Source organism: Pelodiscus sinensis, chromosome 9 (assembly GCF_049634645.1).
Source record: "Pelodiscus sinensis isolate JC-2024 chromosome 9, ASM4963464v1, whole genome shotgun sequence".
Classification (NCBI taxonomy): Eukaryota; Metazoa; Chordata; order Testudines; family Trionychidae; genus Pelodiscus; species Pelodiscus sinensis.
In genome coordinates this window covers 45,633,476-45,654,382 of record NC_134719.1, presented here as the reverse complement: position 1 = coordinate 45,654,382, position 20,907 = coordinate 45,633,476, and the positions used below count along the sequence as shown (strand labels likewise).

The 20,907-nt window shown below is 39.1% G+C and overlaps 1 protein-coding gene across 1 annotated transcript; it reads right to left on the bottom strand.

Moving 5' to 3' along the window:
* Positions 1-703: 703 nt before the first annotated feature.
* On the bottom strand, positions 704-17,163 carry ATP6V1G3 (ATPase H+ transporting V1 subunit G3). The gene is made up of 3 exons (XM_075936684.1): positions 16,962-17,163; positions 9,922-10,022; positions 704-979 (listed from the first exon to the last, which is right to left on the bottom strand). Exons 1-3 carry the CDS (start codon positions 17,041-17,043, stop codon positions 806-808), a joined length of 357 nt encoding a protein of 118 aa, XP_075792799.1. The 5' UTR covers positions 17,044-17,163; the 3' UTR covers positions 704-805.
* Positions 17,164-20,907: the final 3,744 nt, after the last annotated feature.

Sequence of the window (20,907 nt, the reverse complement as noted above, 5' to 3'; positions counted from 1 at the left end):
AGTATCTTGAGCTAAAGCAATTTTATTAGTAGTACAAATCATTAATATTGATTTCAGCCCTAAATCAAAATCTATAGGATATATGGTACTATTTAACAGTGCAACAATTCTTTGAGAGTGACATTTACATTTTTCCAATTACAAAGAGCCACCACTGTGGATAGATGAACTGTGTTATTGCATGCAATGTTGTTATTGTGTTGGTCACCCTCCAAGTCTGAATTGTGGTTTTGTTATTATTCTAGACAAGTAATTGCAAATGCATACAGGAAACTGAAACTGCTTACCCCTATATGGACCATAATGAACATTCTGTTTCCTCAAAACAAGAGAGAAGCTCTTTACTTTTAAGTAAAATAAAACTATCACATATCTGATAATTTTTAATGCACTAAGAATCGGGACAAATTATTTCATAAAACACCCCAGTTGTACAGAGGTAGTACATAGCATTTTATATAATGCCCCGGGTTGTACAGAACAGTTTATATAAGAAAGAGAATAGACACCCACTAAAAAGCTGTCGTTGTCAAATAATTATTCATTCTGCTTCTATTGACTTGCCACTGTTTAAATGACTGTTTAAATAAATGATAGTTATTATATCAATAGGAAAAACAAATCCTTTCCATCAAATGCTTGTGGAACCTTGCAGAATTTTGTTACATAAAAAATATTGTGTGTGGCTATGTACTTTGGGCTTAGTGATCTCCTTCACATTCAGACAATCCAATAAAGGAGAAGATGATTTGGATTACCAGGAAAACAGTGTGACTTCTGTTGATACATGCACACATAATGGGATTTAAACTGTGCCTCTGTAGTTTGAGTGGATTTCAGGCTTGATGTCAAATACCATGTTCAAAAGTTGTTTCATCACATTTTCCATGTACTTGTGGAAGCTACTAGTGATGTCTCGGATTTTTTCTGTTGTTTGCTCTTCTATTTTAGTGGAGAGGTTACCCTGGGATCCCATTATCTACAAAGGCAAAACAAGAGAAACTTTCTGAGCAAAATAAAGCCGTACATCACAGCTGTGTTTACTGTAGCTGAGGCAGCCTTTAAGAATGTCTTTGTCCCCAAACAAATATTATGCAAACCTCTCACAATGCTCTTTAATAGTCAGATTTAATCTAGATTAAACTGTATACATAATAAATAGGATTAATGGGAACTCATTGGAAACTAATTAGTAATGGAACACCCCACATAACACAGGTTTGTAGTGTCACTATTGCATATAATGTTTAATCTATTACAATTTTTTTCTATAATATTTTTGGGATATTTTAATTTTATTGATTAATCCATTATATTCTATCATTGATAGGTTTGTTTGAGCTGACAGAATTAATGCAAACATGGCTTTTGAAATGTGGAAGATGGGAATGCTTCCTAATAAATAAATAAAATGTTTGAAGCCTTTCTATTTCCAGAGCACTGAAATATCTTTGATAGTTAAGTGATGCATGACCCTCAATAGGCCTCATTTGAGGCCTTTGACTATTATAGTTTCTTATCTGGCCAAATACCAGACAGCTTCTGGCACAGTAAATATCAGAACATTCATTTAGAATTTAATTGGATCTTCTTTCTAAACTAACTGAACATTTTAGCAAGGTTATGTTATAAACAGGTGCCACATTCCAAATCTGTGACTGAATCCAAATCCCACTGCCTCAGCTTCCTGTGAGTATACTTCCCTCATTGGAAAGTACAAAAGAGTTTAATCAAAAATTCTATTCCCAGTTGTAGAATGGCTCAGGAAACATGGGAAAAGAAATGAATAGCGAATGATAGCCTATTAGATCTCTCTAGAATCCAACTGCTGTCATCAGCAGTAAATTCTATAGTGCTTTTCCATATGAGTTCCAGTTTTATTCTGAGCTGTTGCTAAAGATAATTCTAAAAATAGTTTAATATACAGTAGCTGCACAAAGCTAAAGAGAACAAATACCCTGTGAGCATGATGAAGGAGCGATGTATAGGACTGATCGTAGGGGGGTGTGATAGTTGGAACCACACAACCTTCCATTGTTTCAGTCGTGTGGTTCTCTTGAGCAGAGGCTACTTGTTGAGGCACATTGTCTTGTGGTTGTGTGCTGTGGTACAATGGTGACAGATACATGAGATGATATAGGTAAGCAGCAATTCTCCAAAATGGAACATATTTTTGGAGTTTAATGTACACCCTCCTCATGAAATACCATTGAAAAATTTAGTTTTGGTGTGTTTAGATAAGTATGATATAGAGCTGTCAAGTGGTGCCTTAAACTGAAGGTGAAATTAAACAATAGTACCCAAAATGAGTGTCCTTTTTTGCACAGTTCCAGAAACCTACAGTTTTTACTGTTAAGTTAATTTCAACAGCTTAATGTGTATTGGTCAAAGCTACCAAATGAGAGTATATTGAGAAATTTAGTGGTTTTGCGTGTCCTCTTCTTTTTCTTTTCAGAAATGATGATGCTGTTTAGCATAAGCGACAAGGAGTCCTGTGGCACCTTATAGACTAACATATGTATTGGAGCATAAGCTTTCGTGGGCCAAGACCCACTTAATTAGATGTCACTTTTGCAGATCCAGACTAACACGGCTACCCTTGTGATACTGTTTAGCATGTGACAGAAAGGGCGACTATCAACATATTGCAATATACTAACATGAAATGTTTTTTGTGTCACACATTCTTAATTGTCAAAGCATCTCACAAGTGATTATAATAATTTCCTATATTTTCTATTCAGATTCGATGACCTGATCTGCGTCATGCTGAAGGCTGGGCACAGGTAGTAGTAGATTATGTGCCAATGGTTTATACTACAATGGATAGATAAAAATGCATATGAATTCCTAATGCAATGCTTCTGTAAGTTCAAAAGCGTACAAAAGGAGAGGCATTACATCTTGTCTGCCTGGTAGTTTTTAATTTGTAATTGCCTATGCATGTAGTACAAGCCATTGAAATATTCTAGAATCTATCTTTTTAATTTAATTATACACAGGTTAGTATTAATGTTAGATATGGAAATACACAACTTCATGCAGGGGTTTCATCAAGTGCTTATTAAACAAATGGCAATTTTGATACTAATATAGATGTAATGTGTGCCTAATTTAGCACAAGTTTGTACATGTCTGCACAATGGAAAATGGTGGCAGTGGTTTTGATAAGGCTAACAATACTTTGGGAATTTTACCTGCACAAGGCAATATATGAAGACATGGAGGGCTTAAAGCTTATGTCATAGAATGAGACTCCCCACAAACTTTGAAAAAGTTGTTCTATTTATTAAACAATCAAAAGAAAGTAAAATCTAAGAAGCCACCAGTGTTGAACAGAATTCTGTGATGCTTTCAGCAAAGAAGTTAGGAAAGATTAAATGTATTGGTGGTGACTGGATGAGTTTTCTAGTTTAGATAATGTGCCACCAATAGTCTATTACCACAGCTGCTTTAGGAAAAAACCAAAAGCATATAAACTTTTGGCACCATTTTCTGAGCCCAGGAAAGAAAATAGACGCTGAATCTGCTCAGAGAGAAACGTTCATATGCTTCTACGGCCCCCAGAGTAAACACATGCTCCAGTGTTGGATCCTAGTGCATTGTTTGCTTGAGAGAAACACACAAGAAAAACAAGAAATTTTGTAAATTAGAAAAATTTGCGAGAGCAATCTACAGGAGGCAGCACTCCAAAGAGGAGATGACATGTTGCACAGAATATGCGTGGAGGGCTTGATTGCTAAGGATGCAGTGTATCACTCAACATGCCTTTCTTTCTATTTATATAATATAATCTTAAAGCAAAACCATCTAATTACACTGAATTTTATCAGAAGACCAAAGAGAGAGAGAATGATATTGTGTAAAACAAGAAGACTCTTCTGGACAAGCTGCTACTTAGGTCTACTTGAAGTAGCAAATTATAGACAAGGCTGGCAAAAGCATTGTGATTTTACAGATTCATTCCATGCACAGCATGGACAAGGCAAGTCTTCCATTATTCTGTGCAGCACAATGACATTAGCTGATGGTATCCAAGCTGCTCCTAATCTGAAACAGAAACATAAACCATCCAAAAGTTTTGTGGATGCTCTTCTGGTGAGTGAGTCTGATGAACAGCTTTCAAATGAACAAGTGGTTTTGCAAATGCTACTTCAGTCCTTCTGTCGGAAATAGCCAAAATGAAACCCTCAGAATATTATCCAAAGCTGTAGCAGTTTTGATGTTAGCTATATTTGTATTCCAGTGAGTGCAGGATTTTGTCCTTGGGTTGCTAGATAAAGAGGCATATAACTCAGGCAGCAGCTAGTGTCAGACCTCAGAGAAACAAGGGAATTGCCTCACAGTTGCACAGTGCATAGTATTTAACCGTGTTCCAAAATGATCACACCACTACATACAAGCCTTGCTACACTTGTGTTTGGGTCACATAATTTAATTGACGTACAACGCCATCAACGATTCTGCATCAGTGATGGTGTCCTAAGGCCATTCATCACTAATGCTGGAAAAAAAAATAGAAAGATGCCAGTGAGGTGTGCTCATTCCACATGCAATTGAATTACTTCATACTCATGGAACTCTCACCCAAGGAGATGATAGTGATAGTACAGACCTCAACACAGAAGTCACTGATCAGAGGATCTATCACTGAAATGTGGGACAGAAAGTCACATAGTCTTCTTGGGTAATCAGGGTCTCTGATGCTGTATGCGCGGTCTTGGGAAAACTAGGACACGTCCAGAGCCAACTTGCCATGGAAGAAGTACTGTTTCCTGCTAGTGAATCCTGTCTGAGACTTTTCCTGGTGTTCTGCCAATACCAAATCATGTTGAAATTTTTATGCTCAGCTGATTCCTTTTTGGACTGGTTTCAAACACAGGCTTGCAACAAAGAAAAGAACCTACACAGTAGTTACATATGCATCTATTGTGGAAGCCAAGATAGTCAACAGGGCCAGAATCTGCTGAAATGTAAGGAAATGTCAACTGCTCTAGGATAGCAGTATGCCTTTCGCACCAATGACCCGCAGCTATAGGGTATTACTTGGGAAGTGAAATGTGCTCTCTCCAATGAATTTGGTACCAATATGATTTGTATCTGTGTTGTTTTATATTCTGGGGAGATGCAGGAATGCTAGACCTTCTTGTTGATTCTGATGTGTGTGCAGTGAGTACTGAAAATTGAACGCTTGCTAGTAAGCAATTCAGCTGTGTTCTACATGGCTTGATTTTTGCAACTGAGGCCATGAGTGCTCTATACAAATTTATTATTCTGTTTTGTTTTACCCTTTAGATTGATATTGTGATGCTTTGAGGTCACAAAAAAAATCCAATTTTATGTCTTGGATAGAGTCATCATCTACTAGAAACAAATACAAATATTTCAAAGGGGTCATTTTAACATGTATATCGTGTCGCAGTGTATTCTCATTCCTATGATAACGGTGCCACTTGACAGCTTCATAGCCTAACTCATCTTAATAAGCTTTCAAATGATGCATGTTGAGTGTGTAGAGAGGGTATATGATGTCAAATATCAGTGGTCTCTTGCTTCTCACCAAATATCACCACATTCATTTTCCTTATGACTTCAGCCCAACTTTAGTCTTCAAAGTTGACAGGTGAGTGAATTAAGATCCTCCTGTCGAAGTTTTTACATTGAAATTATATTATTTTTCTAAGTGACATCTGGTAAGTAATTGGCCCATCAGATAGATGTAAAGCTTTTGCTAGTTTGAGAGAAATAATGGAAACAAACAAACAGAAATAAATTCTGGGAAAGGATTATTTTTACTGATAATAATTCTTTTATGGAGATAGAGCTAATGCTAGTTAAAATATTAACTTTGGGTCAAGGTCTGAGGGCCTTACTTGGGAAAGATCCAATCCCTTCCACACAGGGAGCCATCTTCCATGGAGAGAACTTTCTGCAAACTCAGGGTTGCTATATGTTATCTCTAAACCAACCATATGGAAAATTCTTCAAGAAAGTTACTATGCCCTTAGGCAGAGCCTCCTCTATACCAGGGACCTCTTCCCATTAATTCATACCATAGGGAAAAATATAGTAATTTTAAGCTGATTAGTGATTGAACTTGTGCCTGGATTTTTTCCTTGTTTACTACCACTGAGTTCCAAACCCTTCATAGTATTGAACTTCATTCAATGCTGTATTTGAGTCATGATCTGTTTTGACTTTGAGGATTTTATACCAGTGTCAGACCAATGACTCTCATATGGTGTTGCTCCTAACCTTACATCTGGTATGAATGAGATCAGCATCAGGCCTTGTGTCTTCATAAGTAGGTGCCCTATGTTAATGATGTTCGGCAAACTGTTCATTTAAGTTTCAATTATCCTGGTAAATTATGCACTTTCTTAGGCTTAATTCATTAATGTTTATAAAGCTCTTTGGGATCTCGATATGGAAGGGCTATACTATTATTTTTCTATGAGAGATAGTCTCAACATTCAGAAATGAACTTGCTACACCATAAAATTATTATCTAGGGGAGGGAGTTGATTTCATTAGTTTGGCAAATTTTGGATCCAGATCTGTGCTCAAATTTTGCACATTACTAAAGTGGATCTTTCTCAACACTACTTTTACTCAACACTACTAGTTGTTTATTGTTATTGTTTATTATGGTCTCATATATTGTGGCTGGGGTGTGAGTCAGCACATAATTTTGTCCAACATGTCTCTAATGGACCACATTCAAGATGCTAAGTACAACAGTAACTTTAAAATGTGGCTGTAATTACTGTGGAATTGCAAATGTTTTCATAGAGATACATGAACTTGCACAATGAACTAGATAGGGACCACTGCTCTGGCACTGACCTTCTTACTGCCCTCCAGGCTTCGGTTAATAATGGTGTCATTCTTCTAAGAATGACAAATATCCAATACCATGGGGTCTGGGAAAGTGAAGGAGCACTGTACAACACGCTGGCATGGAAAGAGCTGTACATGCTCCTGTCATCTTGTGTAAACTGCTTCAATCAACGATCGACAGCTTTAACTGTGTGCAAATTGTGGGTGTAATGAGTGGATTGCATTCCAAGTGATGCACAGAGAAATTGTCTTCTCCTTTGCTGTTTGAGACACCCCACCACAGATTTCCCTTTCTGGTTTGGATGCAAAGATGATCATATCTGAAAGATACTTCCTTTTTTTAAAATCAGATGTAAAAATATGAAATAGCATGTGTAAGACAAATCTGCCTGCAGTATTAGGGGTGTTGATTATATTTATGTGTGTTTCAAAACCATGTTTTATATAAATTGTGGCTGAAGTAACAAACTGATACATTTGACTTCCTACTCTGCTGCCGGCTGCTTTTCTATCCATGTCAGACGAAAAGGAAGTTTAGTAAAGAAAAGAGAATAGTTTGTGATACACCTCATGAAAACAGCAAAGCAAATGGCAAATATGCCAGCCAGATGACTTTTATTCTGAAAATGTCATAAAAATCATTTTTGAACAGATGTTGCTGTGTGCATAGTTCGAAAATAAGACTAAATGATCAGAACTAGGCAAATAGATTTTTCTGTTTACTGATCATTTAAAAAAATTAGTTGTTTGAGTTGGACTAAAAAGTGAAAAATTTTGAACATTTTTGTGAATCAAAAAGTTGAAAGAAAGATCTTTTTAAATGTTTTATATATAAGCAAATTAAGGAACATTTGCAATGAGAAGTCATTTAAAACCAAAAATTTTCCAAAATAAAATGTCCATTTCATTAGAATTCCGGGGTGGTGGTGGTGGTTTGCAACCAGATTTTGACATAAACACAAACTTGTACAGCACTGTGGTTTTGCGGAATCTCTGCATTTTTTTTTTTTACCAAAAGAAGGTTTCTTTTCTGTAAAATTTGTCTAACACTGTAAATGAATACATTCAACAGCTTTTAAAAAGGGCCTGACCCAAAGCCTTCTGAAGTCAGTAGAAAGATCCCCGTTGACATCAGTAAGCTCTGAGTCTCTGCAGCTCAACTCTTCATATATTAGTTAGCAACCAAAACTTGTACCATACTCCTACTTCTGCCCTTATGTTAACCGAAAATCTGCCTAGCATGAAAACAAAGGTTTTATTAAAAAAAAATGTGCATTAAAAATATTTCCCAAGAGATGAGCCCAAAGATAACCCAGCATCGCAAACATCCTGAATTTTAATTAGGTTTACTCATAGACTCATAGACTTTAAGGTCAGAAGGGACCATTATGATCATCTAGTCTGACCCCCTGCACAGTGCAGGCCACAGAATCTCACCCACCCGCCCCTAGAATAATCCTCTCACCTATATCTCAGATATTGAAGCCTTCAAATACTTTGAAGACCCCAAGATGCAGAGAATCCTCTAGCTGTGATCTGTACCCCATGCTACAGAGGAAGGCGAAAAACCTCCAGGGCCTCTGCCAATCTACCCTGGAGGAAAATTCCTTCCCGACCCCAAATATGGTGATCAGCTAAACCCTGAGCATGTGGGCAAGACTCATCAGCCAGACACCCAGAAAGTTCTCTATAGTAACTCCTATCATCCCTCCATTGACCTATTTCCCACTGATAATGAATGGTCAATTAGTTACCAAGATCATGTTATCTCATCAAACCATCCCCTTCATAAACCCATCTAGTTTAATCTTGAAACCAGATAGATCTTTTGCCCCCCTACTTCCCTTGGAAGGCCATTCCAGAACTTCACTCCTCTAATGGTTAGAAACCTTCGTCAAATCTCAAGTCAAAACTTCCTACTAGCCAGCTTATATCCATTTGTTCTTGTGTCCACATTGGTATTAAACTTAAATAATTCCTCTCCCTCCCTGGTATTTATCCCTCTAATATATTTAAACAGTGCAATCATGTCCCCCCTCAGCCTTCTTTTGGTTAAAGTAAACAAGCCAAGCTCCTTGAGTCTCCTTTCATAAGACAGGTTTTCCATTCCTCAGATCATCCTAGTGGCCCTTCTTTGTACCTGTTCCAGTTTGAATTCATCCTTCTTAAACATGGGAGACCAGATCTGCACACAGTATTCCAAATGGGGTCTCACCAATGCCTTGTATAATGGCACTAACACCTCCTTATCCCTACTGGAAATACCTCGCCTAATACATCCCAAGATCGTATTAGCCTTTTTCACGGCCATGTCACAATGGCGGCTCATAGTCATTCTATAATCAACCAGGACTCCGAGGTCCTTCTCCTCCTCCGTTACTTCCAACTGATATGTCCCCAGCTTATAACTAAAATTCTTGTTATTAATCCCTAAATGCATAACCTTACACTTCTCACTATTAAATTTCATCCTATTGCTATCACTCCAATTTACAAGATCATCCAGATCTTCCTGTATGATATCCCGATCCTTTTCTGAATTGGCAATAGCTCCCAACTTTGTATCATCCGCAAATTTTATTAGGACACTTCCACTTTTGGTGCCAAGATCAGCAATAAAAAGATTAAATAAAATTGGCCCCAAAACTGATCCCTGAGGAACTCCGCTAGTAACCTTTCTCCAACTTGACAGTTCACCTTTCAGTATGACCCGCTGTAGTCTCCCCTTTAACCAGTTGCTTATCCACCTCTCAACTTTCATATTAATCCCTATCTTTTCCAATTTAACCAATAATTCCCCATGTGGTACTGTATCAAATGCCTTACTAAAGTTTAGATCCAATAGTCCCTGAAGCCTGTGAATAGAGCCTAATTTTGCAGTCCTCAGCCCCATCACTAACATTTTCAGTTAATTTTGTCATTATGACTTGTTGGACAGCTGATAGGTCGTTACTGTAGATCCTTTGTGTACAGTACACTAATACAATGTTTATTGAATTGTTTTCTCCCTCCTTTTCTTTTGTTTTTCATGGATATTGTATCAGACCTGGTGTAAAATATATATGTGAGCTTCTTACTTACATTAGATTGTTTGTGCCTGAATTCCCTCTCCCTCTGTAATCTATAGTGGTCGATCTCTGCTGTGGCTTCTTCTTTTGCTTGTTTCAGTCTCTTTCCCTTTCCTGGGCAGAGAGAAGAACAATAGGATTATTTGAAATTAGCATTGTTCCTGAAGAGATGGTTGTCTCCCTTGTCTCCAGAAGTATCTAAATGGTAGAGGAAACCTAAGTTCCGTTGAAAGCCACAGAACTTGTGCTCCTAAGACACAAATGAACCCGAGCCAACATATAATATCAGGCCCTTCTTATCTGTAAGTAAAGAACAAGCTTAAAAATGTGCAGGTTTGTCAACATTATTTCAACTGAGTCTTTTATCACAACATAAATGACAATTTCTTATAAAATAATTATCTTTGTTTAATTGGCAACGGGAGCAACCAGAGAACAGGTTTGAGTTGTCAGTGATGGGAAGAGACGTTACTCTGTAATATTTGCAGGACTGATTTGCTGCCAGGAACCCTTCAGTCTACACCAACTGGAGTCTATTTAACGCTGGCCAATTTCCAAAGTGCTTTGAAGATATGGCTCATCCACTAGCAAACTTAATGGCAACAATTACATTTTATGGCCCGCCTCTTTTTTTCTTAACATTTGTAAAATGCACAGGTGGGTGATTAAGATACAGCGCACATCAAAGCAGCTTTTGTGTACTATGTGTGAACCATGAAAGTGATGGCAAAATGAAGATTTTATTGATTGATTGATTGTGCTAAGCAACCCTTAGATTGCGGTCAAGACTAAGGCCCTGATTCTGAAATACACGTGCTTAACTTTGCACACTGTGAACAATCGCATTGACTTTGAGGAGTATTCCATGTGTCAAATCATTGCAGAATTGGATAAGCTCTATGTAACTCCTAGGCAGGGGTGATAGTAACTTACATTTCTTATGGGTACTGTCTTATCGATTGAACAGAGGTTTGTGATATGACAGTACCTGAAAGAAATTTATGTCTGGAGTGAAGTGCAGATCATGGTATTGGAATGAGTGGGGAGGGCTCAGGACAGAGTGGCACTATGGGTGGTGGTGCAGGAGCCTGGGCAGGAACTTGGGGGTGTGTGAGGCTCTGGGCAGGATGCTGGGGGTGCAGGAGTCAGGGTTAGGAGTGTGAGGAGAGGCTCAGGGCAGAAGGCTGGGGTGTGTGTGGAGGAATGCAGGAGTCAGGCAGGTCTCAGAGCAGGGAGGTTGTGGGGGTGCAGGAGTCAGGGAGCTAGGAGTGTGGGAGGCTCTGGGCCGGGGACTGGGATGTGTGATGGGGGGCAAGGCTGCCATTTATGGAGGGGATGGGGGGAGAGGAGGTGAAGACTTCTCCCGCTAGGAGAAGCTGCTTGCTCTTTCCTTTCCTGTGACTGGCAGGGAGCAAGGGAAAAGCTTGGGCCACTCACTTCTTTGTCCCCTGCAGACACACTGTGCACTTTTCTCTCCTTCCATGAAAGTGATGGGAAGGGGAACTGCAAGCTCAGAGGAAGGAACTTCAGCCCCTTGCACTCCCTAAGTGCCCCCCACGGCAAATCTCAAGGTTGGGGCAGCCCCAGAGTGATGCTGGGGGTGCAGCCCGTAGCCAGCCCCTTTAACCTGCCTGCAGCAGAGCTCTGGGAGCCAGCTCCTCCTTCAGCCAAGCGTGTCAGCCTGCTTGATCCTTCTAGGCCTGCTTAAAACTGGTGTGAGAATCCAATCAAGCCCTATCCATCCACTTTTGGTAAATGATTTAGTTCAGATGACAGCCTCAGACTTGAGGCAATCGGTCATTTCTTCTCTTTTACAGCATGCTCTAGTGGATTGATTTCAGTTTGGTACAGATGAAGCCCTATCAGATGTGTCATAGAGTAATGCAACTCCCTGAGGTGTAGCTCAAACATGAAACTGAAGTTGGGGGTAGAAGGAAGTGAGTGGGTCTGTAACTGAAGAAAATTCTAGGTAAAAATGACACAGGGTAAATTCTCTACTGAGTGGACACAAACACAACATTCATTTTTTAAGCCACCTATTGATATACTAACTACTTGACTCATTGATTGTGCTTATTGTGGGATTCAAGGAGAGCTCAGGTGTGCTATATAAAGAGCAATACACAGTGCAATACCTGGTGGATTTTCTGAACATCAGCCTTTCTTATGGAATGTTTTTTCACTTGTCAGAGTCCCCATGTCACTATAGATTGCTAGAAGTTTGTAGAGAAGGGCAGAGAATGGGCAATTTTTAAAATACATTCTTTCCCACAGGTTGAATTTGTTGAACCAGGCCTTGATATATCAGGTTCTCTGAGGGTATGTCTACACTGCATACTTTATTTTGAAATAAGCTATTCCGGAATAGTTATTCCGATATAGCTTATTTCGAAATAGCACATCTACACTGCAGGGAAGCCTCAAAATTAGTCCAAGGCAGGCTTCCCTAATGTGCTATCTTGATTTAAAGCCCCAGGAGGTGCTGGGAAGGTATAACTTACAAGAGCCCTGGTAAGCTATTTCGATATAGCAGCAGAGGAGCATCTACACACGCCTTATTTTGAAATAGCTATTTTGGAATAGGCGTTATTTCTCATAGAATGAGGTTTACAGACTTGGGAATAAGCTGTCCGTTATTTCAAAATTAAAATAACAGAATGGCTGTGTAGACGCTTGCATTTTTATTTCTAAATAACAGTAGTTATCTTGAAATAACAGTGCAGTGTAGATGCACCCTTACTGCGCCAAATATCCAGAAGCAGTAATCATAGAACAATTGACTCATTCACATAAATGTTTGAGATTGGCATGAACCACAGAATCTGGAGCTGGGTTTGGGACTTTATTTTGAAACACAACTCCCCTAAATTTGTAGGTCTTCTGATCTGGGTTTCCATGTAAAGCTTTTTTAGAAGTTACCCCTTAATAATGAATTGATGGTGCCTGGCTCTCAGCAGATGTAAACCAGCAGAGCTCCAATTGATTTTGATGAAGCTGTGCTGATGTGCTCAAAGTCTGGGTTTGGATCTTGAGAATAAACTAAGTTAAACTAATTAACTAAGTTGTCTGGGGGCGTTTCAAATTTGTCTGGTTGGAGCATCTCCAGTATATTTGGTGCATATTCGATCACAAACAATCCCTCCTCAATCATAATAAATAAACTAAGATGCAATACAAAATTGAATTTGTGTGATTTTGGGGATTAATCTGATGAAGAAAAAAACATGAAAGTTGTTACTATATGTCCTAGTAAGTAAGAAGTGCAAGATATATTGTATATGCTGCTTGCCACCTAATTGCACAGCCATTTAGTTTCTCCATAAAACATTGGTCAGGCCACACCAGTGTCTTTGTTTTTCCTGTTTAATTAAATGGAAGAGGTGTAGGTGAATTGCTACTAGTGTAGTAGCATTAAGGATGGATTCAGCAGCTGTGCAACAAGTCGTCTTTTTCAAAGTTAGAGCTATTGTTCAGGGATACAGGCAACTTTACAAGCCAAATTCTTGGCTGGTGTATAGCAGTATAACTTTGGCATTAGCTCTGCTCAAGTCACTGGACCTAGTCCTACGTGTTTAGTGGTGGCACAAAACAAAAATTCAGCCAAGCCTTTCTGAGAAGTGTCAGCTTGAAATATCTAAAGGCAGAAAGACCGACCTGATGACAAAGAGAGATTTGCTATATTCATTTCAGGGTGGAGCAAAAACAATCAATGACTGTAGTGAAAATAAATAAGTTGTGTGTGCGTGTGTGTATGAGAGAAAACCACTGGCTCTGCCCACTCCCCGCCTCCTCTCCTCTACCTGAATGGGACAGGACATAGCAGTTCTGCTGCAGCCACATCCCATACTGTGATGCTCCCATCCCCTGCAAGGTGATGCAAAGGGCAGTGCTCTCTTACACCTCTGTTCTATCATCATAGGGTGCGTCTACATAGCACCCGAAACTTGAAATAAGATATGCAATCTGTGCCATGCATAGCTTATTTCAAATCTATTTCGAAATAGCTTACTTTGCCATTAAGCACTGTCTGCACAGCGCCAAATTCCGAAATGAAGCACTATTTTGAGCCATCACTTATCCCCCATAGAATGAGTTTTACAGGGATGGTAAAATAGCACATTTGCTATATTTCGAAATAGCAGATGCATTCAAAAGACACAGGGTAACTATTTTGGGAAACCTCTGGTATCCCGAAATAACTTTGCTGTGTAGACATACCCATGCCGACCAGGCTGCAGTATTACCTTCTGTGATCTGGTAGTCTGTTGTTAGTCTTCATCTCCTCTATTCAGCTGGAACGTATTTTTAAATAGCATGAGGAAAAAAATGTGCTCTCAATACAGCGTTCTTTCCTTTGGTTAGTATAGTTTTGGTGAGATTTTTAGGACTGCTTGCGAGGTCATGCATAAACATTAAATCATAGCAAACAGTTCATTTCTGCTAATGCTGCATTTTATTTTGGTCACAAAAATGTGTATCTTACTTTACATGAAACTAACGCTGCCTCTCTCAAATATGCTTTGAAATTTCAAATATATAATTGAGGATTCTCTGCTTTTAAGTTTCTACATGTGAATGACATGTTGGTAATTTGCCAAGCACTAGCATAGCATTCTTTAAAGAAAAATAGAGCATTTTCTTTATCCTTCAAGACTGTATTAAATTGTCTGTTATGTAGGTATTTGGAATACTCATTTTGAGGAGGATATCCTGCACTTTATAAAAAATTCATGTAGGTTAGTGGATTGGAATATGCAGTTTTTTATTAAATGAAATATATATCAGATATTAACTAAGATAAGGTCAAATATATTATTTGTTTTTAAAAACTTATTTCTAATTAGTGTTGTCCAAAAGGAGCCTTGGTGGTTAGGGTGACAATGCATGTTTATTTTTGCAATGTGTATAATTGTTAATGAAAATAGGGGAAGCTAAGGTGGTAGAATTGTAAAGATTTGGGTTCAAAGGTCGTTTTGGCAATGTATGAAATGAGCGGGTAGTGTCATTCTAGGCTCCAGAGAACATTTGTTTATCCCCATTACAAAATTCATGGGAGCAGTTGCACAACAGGTGTTTTCCAGTATAGGTCATGTTTATAGTTTACCATAGAAAGGGTCACATTAAAACAGATAGGGCAAGTTCACTGTTTTACTTTGCAACTAAGATTTGATGATTGCCAGCCTATGAGCAGGATCATCTGATGTTAACTGGTACAAATTGGCTTAGAGCTGGAGTTTTCTGAAGTGAAGCAGAATATGTTTGATTTGCTTTACAAATGACTATGTGCACAGGTTACCTGTTAAGGGATATTAGTATCTTTAAATGACTGTTTCAGAAATACTTGAGGCTTTTTCTTTATATTCTATTTTCATTCCAACCATGAGTCAAATTCTGTCTCATTTACACAGGTCTAAAATCCAGAGTGATTCTTTTGAAGTTTTTGATGTTGTTTTAATATATCTGGTCTGTGTTAAATCACTTCTGTGAAACAAGGACATTCAAACAATCAATAATAAAAACTATAATACTTTAAATTATGGTTCATAAGAGAATTCTGAAAATATCACGGGTAGACCACTGATATCATACCAGCAAAAGCCCTCATGTAGATGCAGTTTTCTTACAGTAACCCCACTCTCCCACCCCAAAAACGAATAAAAAAATAAACAAAAAATTAAAACCAAACCGAAAGAAAACCAACACCCACCAAAGCTCCACAAAAATCCCAAAATCCCAATTGCTATAATTATTTTGTCCCCTTATTTTGTTTGGTGACCTGCTAAGATGTTTTGCCAAACATAGCTTTTTGTTGGTAACAACTGCATCTACAGTATGAAGTTTTTCTGCTATTACTATACTAATGGAGCTACCCTTTTCTACTGTAGACTATACCTACACTACTGTAGCTGTTCCTGTAAGGGAAAGAGAATACATTATGCCAATATAAAGCACCAGTTACACTGATAAAACTGTGTGCACTCTAGGAGCTGTTCCCATATAACTATTACAGTAAAAAAAGCATCCCCCTATCCAAAATGGCCAACTGGATCTTAGAAATCCCAAATGGGAATCTTGCTAAGGCCTGACCTTTCTTGCATTTAAGTCATTGAGAGTTTGGTCAGTCACATTAATGGACCCAGTTTGCAATATATAGCATAGAGACAAAGACTGTCCCTGTTATTTAGATTGTTAGTGAATCTGGTTCTTCAGATTTGTCCCTTTTAGAGAGAGGTCTTATGTTTTGCCTGTTTCTGATACTAAAGAGTAAAATAGGTCACAACAGGTTCTGGTGGCTTCCTCTTCAGCAATAATTCACAAAGAGGAGACAGACATAATTTACTTAAAATAATATAGATGAAGCAGGTATTTGAGCAATATATGTTTTGTAACATTGACAAAACACTTGGTAGCTATTTTTCTGTATTTCTGAACTCTAACTCTCATCCCAGTGAACTGCATTGTGAGAAGCACTTAGCATTCAAGTGTCAGTTTCTGTCTTCAAGGGGCTTAGGAGAAGTTCCAATCTAAAAAGACTCTGCGACTATCCCATGTGGTATGGTGCAGTGGTGACAATAGGAATGCACAGCAGAGCAAGTGCATCTGGCATTTTCGGCCCTGATTAAGTATGGGCATAGTTTAAGTGCATGCATATAATTATACTTAACAATTGTTTGGGTTCCTAATTTGGAAAATATTCCTTTTGGTTGAAATTTTTTTTTTACATTTCTCTAAATTAAAAATAAGGAGTCCTGAACTTCAAGTCATCATAACTGGGGGCCTGACTCTGTATTCCTTACTCAGATAAAAGTCACATTGACTTTATTTAGGACTAGATAATGGTGCTGAAAGGTACAATACCTTTTCTGCTTCTCATTTGCTCTTGGGGATAGTAATTTGCATCTGGGGTAAACCAACAGCAAATTACAATACCTTCCAGAGCAGTTCAGTTGTGTTGGGTAGGAAACAGAACCGAAAATTTAAAAACAAATATTGTGGGTTTTATATAATGAGTATTCAGTAGGAAAATATAATAAATCTAGGCTAGAAACTTACTCTTTTTGGCTTCTTCGAGTTTGTCTTTGGCACGTTTTTCTGCCTGTAAAAGCTGCTGGATTCCCTGAGACTGGCTGGTCATGTTGATTTTTGGGTTCGATGTGCCTTTGTATTAACTGGTAACGCAAGGGAATTATATACCATCGCTTACCTCTTCATTATGCATTTTGTTGTGTCAACATTCAGTACCAGACCCACCTAATTTGCACCAATCCAGCCTGCTTTAGCCAGATTATTGTTGCTGAAGAAAAACAAAGAAGGGAACCTGGTAAGCCACACTGATAAGTTTTTTTTTAAAGAGAGATTTTCTCCTTCTCTAGGTCATACAGTACCTACAATGACTTGATTAAAGCACTGTGAAAGGAAGAGAATGACTCTCTTCCAAACAATCTTATGGCATTTATTTAAGCAGAAATCAGTGACTGAGATCAAGAGCAAAAAGATTTTGATTTACTGCAGTTTTGTTTTAATAGCAGTTTCCATGGGTTCCATGTCAGAATAATAAGGCCAACAAAGTAGACCTGGGCCAATAATAGAACTGGGCTTGTCCCTCTTTTTGTGTTTGTTTCCCCTGGAAATTTGAGTTATTTTAAAAATTAATTTCAAAGTTCCAAGGACAAGAACTTGTGGAAATTACAGTTTAAAGAAGCCTGTGTAACCCACTGTTCAGTGAACACCTTGCTGTACCCCCAGTTATGCTTGGTCTAGAGCAAGGGTTCCCAACCTTTTTCAGTTCCCATACCCTCTTGGCTTTTAGTAAACCTTCCCGTACCCCCTATTCAATATGAAAGGAAATAAATTCTAGACTCTAGAATCCACAACTTTTTTCACTAACACTACTACTTTTGGAATATTTCAATTAGGATAATCTAGTTATTGACCAAATATTCCCCGTACCCTCTTGACAAGCTTCTTGTACCCATACCCCAGGTTGGGAACCCCTGGTCTAGAGCATTATTTCCCAATTTTATTGGTCACAGAACCCTTTTAAACTTGAAAGAATTTTGTGGAACTCTTAATAACAGTCTAATACTGCATATGGAGCTGAAAAAGTAGACCACAAATAAGTAAGGATAATAATAAACAAGTGCTAAACAAGGTCAACATTTAGTTTTATTGCACATATTTAAAAACAAAAATAATGTAATATTAATTATTATTTTTTTAAATCATAAAATGTTGTTGTAATGGAAGTTTCTCGCTGAACCCTTATTTTCACTTCATGGAACCCCAGGGTTTCATGGAACACCATTTGGGGAACACTGGTCTAGAGAATGAAACGGCTAGAACAACCACTGTAGAGATTTAGTGCCGTTGCTTGAGCTAGAGGCTTATGCTAATAAATTTGGGTCCTGGGTTTGATTCCAGTTAACAAGCAAAGTGAAAGTCAAGCCGGTGAGTGCCAATAGTGCATGCACACTCCTCTGTTAAGATCATGCACCATTGTTTTGTTCCTCGTCTCACAAATCACAAGCAAACAACTCAGCTCAAATTTGGAATATTTACAGACAAGCACTGTAAAGCATTCGGAAAGATATTTGAGTAACACACACTTCTATGCTCCCTCCATTCGACTGTGTGAGGGCTAGTGATCATTTGACATTGTGAGTCAGTTGGTTTATTTAGCTGAATTAATGTCCATGATTCTTTCTGCTGTTGGCTCTTGCTCCAAGGCCCTTTCTTCTCTGGAGCTCCCTAGGGCAGCTGCTCTGTACTGGTTGCATGCTGCAAGGTTGTTATCTGGCCCTTGTGAGAAACAGACTATTGTTGCTATGAAGCGTTCTTTTCCAAATGGCTGCATGCTTGAGGGAGAATGGAAAGAGAGAAACCTCTTGTCCTATTTCTCTCTTCAACTGGGCTCCAAATGGCAGGAGCCCCAGGGAGAGTGAAAAGGAGGCTGTTTCCTATTGTCACTGCAATAGTGTAGAGTGGAACTGCACTCTGAATCTTACCCAGGGGAAGTACATATTGCTTCTCCCTCCCCCCGATAGCATGTGCCCATCTCAGTTGTTGAAATCACAAGCCTGTTCTAGCTGTTCGGGACAACACTTATCAGACTCTTTGTAGAGGATTTAGCTGCATATTTTTAAAGTATGCTGTATGTTGTTCAGTTTAAAAAAAATTAAATTGAAGAACAACTGGTCACAGGGGAAACACATTTGAGGTTCACACAGAGTATGCTGTTCCACTAGCAATGCCCCAAATGTTTTTACCTGAGAGAAAAGCAGAAGGTAAAAATGCATTAGTCTCTGCTGAATCTGTTTTTAAAAATGGAAACTTGTTCAATTAGACAGGAAGAGGGAGTGTTGTCAAGTTGCTCTCTTAAGTCCAAGGTAAATCCCAGGCAAATGATTTTGCATGAACAAATGGCTATACTTGTAAGAAATGATTCAAAACTGCTACAAGACTGAGATACCGTATGGTGCGATGGGTAGAACCCTGCACGAATACAACATTTTTATCTGCCTTTGTATCTGCAAATATGAGCCACGGATATCCACAGCCACATCCCTCTCTCTTGGTCCCCTGGACTTACTGTAGTGATGCTTGGCTCTCCCTGGTGACCAGGAAGGTAACTGGATCCAATTCTAGTTGCAGTTCAGGTGCACTTTGTCTGGGCCAGTTAAGAGGGTGGGCTGCCTGTGGAGGGCTGTGGGAGACTTGGGGAGAAAGAGACCCAGTGGCCGAGCAGATGGGTTCAGTCAGGAAGGGCAGCAGATGGAAGCTCCCAGAGGGAGAAAGTAGTTCTTGGGAGAGGACTGAAGGCAAGAGAGCAGCAAGAGAGGTTTGTTGGTTGGCATCTCCAAGCTAGAGAGCCAGAGCTGAAGGCAGCAGTGACCGTGGCAGGAGATACATTTTATCTCTAAGCCATCAAAGCAGAGCCTAGGGCCAGAGAGGGCTGAAGGGGGCATGCTGAGCAGTAGGACTTACCCGTTGATGTCTCCTTACCAGAGAGCTGGGTACCAGAGACCCATAAGAGGTCAGGGCTAGCTTCCTTGGCAAGGATACTCTCAGCAGAGAAGCCTTTCCTGCTGAGAAGAGCCGGCTTGTACCTGGTGGGTAGGACAGGCAGGGGGACCCTGGATGACTGACACAGAGCCCAGCTGGGATGAGTCTGAAGTTGGATTTTACAGATAAGTCATGCTGGGGAGAATAGGGACCATGTTTTGGGGCTTTTGTCTTTTTTTTTCATTTTTTTAGTTAAGCAGCTATGGAGGAATGGAGGATAAACTCAAAAAAGTTAATGGGAACCCAAAAGGAAAACTGAGCTACGGGGAAAGGGGGCAGGGGAGGGAGTGTGTTGCTTACAGGGCTCCCACAAGGGGGTACCTAGGTCCAGGCCACACTTTTATATGATCCAAGAATGCATATGTAATAGGGTTGCAGGCAACACTTCTGCTAATGCGTGCTTGGGCTGACGGTCACTGACACACTGCCTGTCTGCTGTGGCTGTTTCCCTGAGCGCATGCATCTTTTAAAAATCACCTTTTTATATGACTTTGAAAAAGCTTATTTAAAAAAAAAACCTCAGCTACCATGGCTACCAAGAGGCATACTTTGTTCAGGCTTTTCTTCAAAGCACCAGCCTTGATACAATGATGAAGTGCTAAAATCAGCAGCATGTCAAAGAGGACAGCTGGGATGAATTTATGTGTGTGCGTGTGCACTTTTGTTTTGTTGTCTAAAAAGGACTAAGCCAAGAAAAGTGCTGTGCACACCTGCATACCTCGTTATACCACAACGAGGCCACCGTGGATATTGTTCTAACAAAACCAGAGTGACTTCAAATGGCTTAAGATACATTATATCAAGAAGAGATGCTGCAAAATTCTTCTATTAGCAGTTAATATGAGGGGGACCTTTTGCACAGCTTAAAACAGACATTGTCAACCATGATATGCTTAAAAAAAGCATGAATTTAATTTTCTCTCATAATAAAATCAGT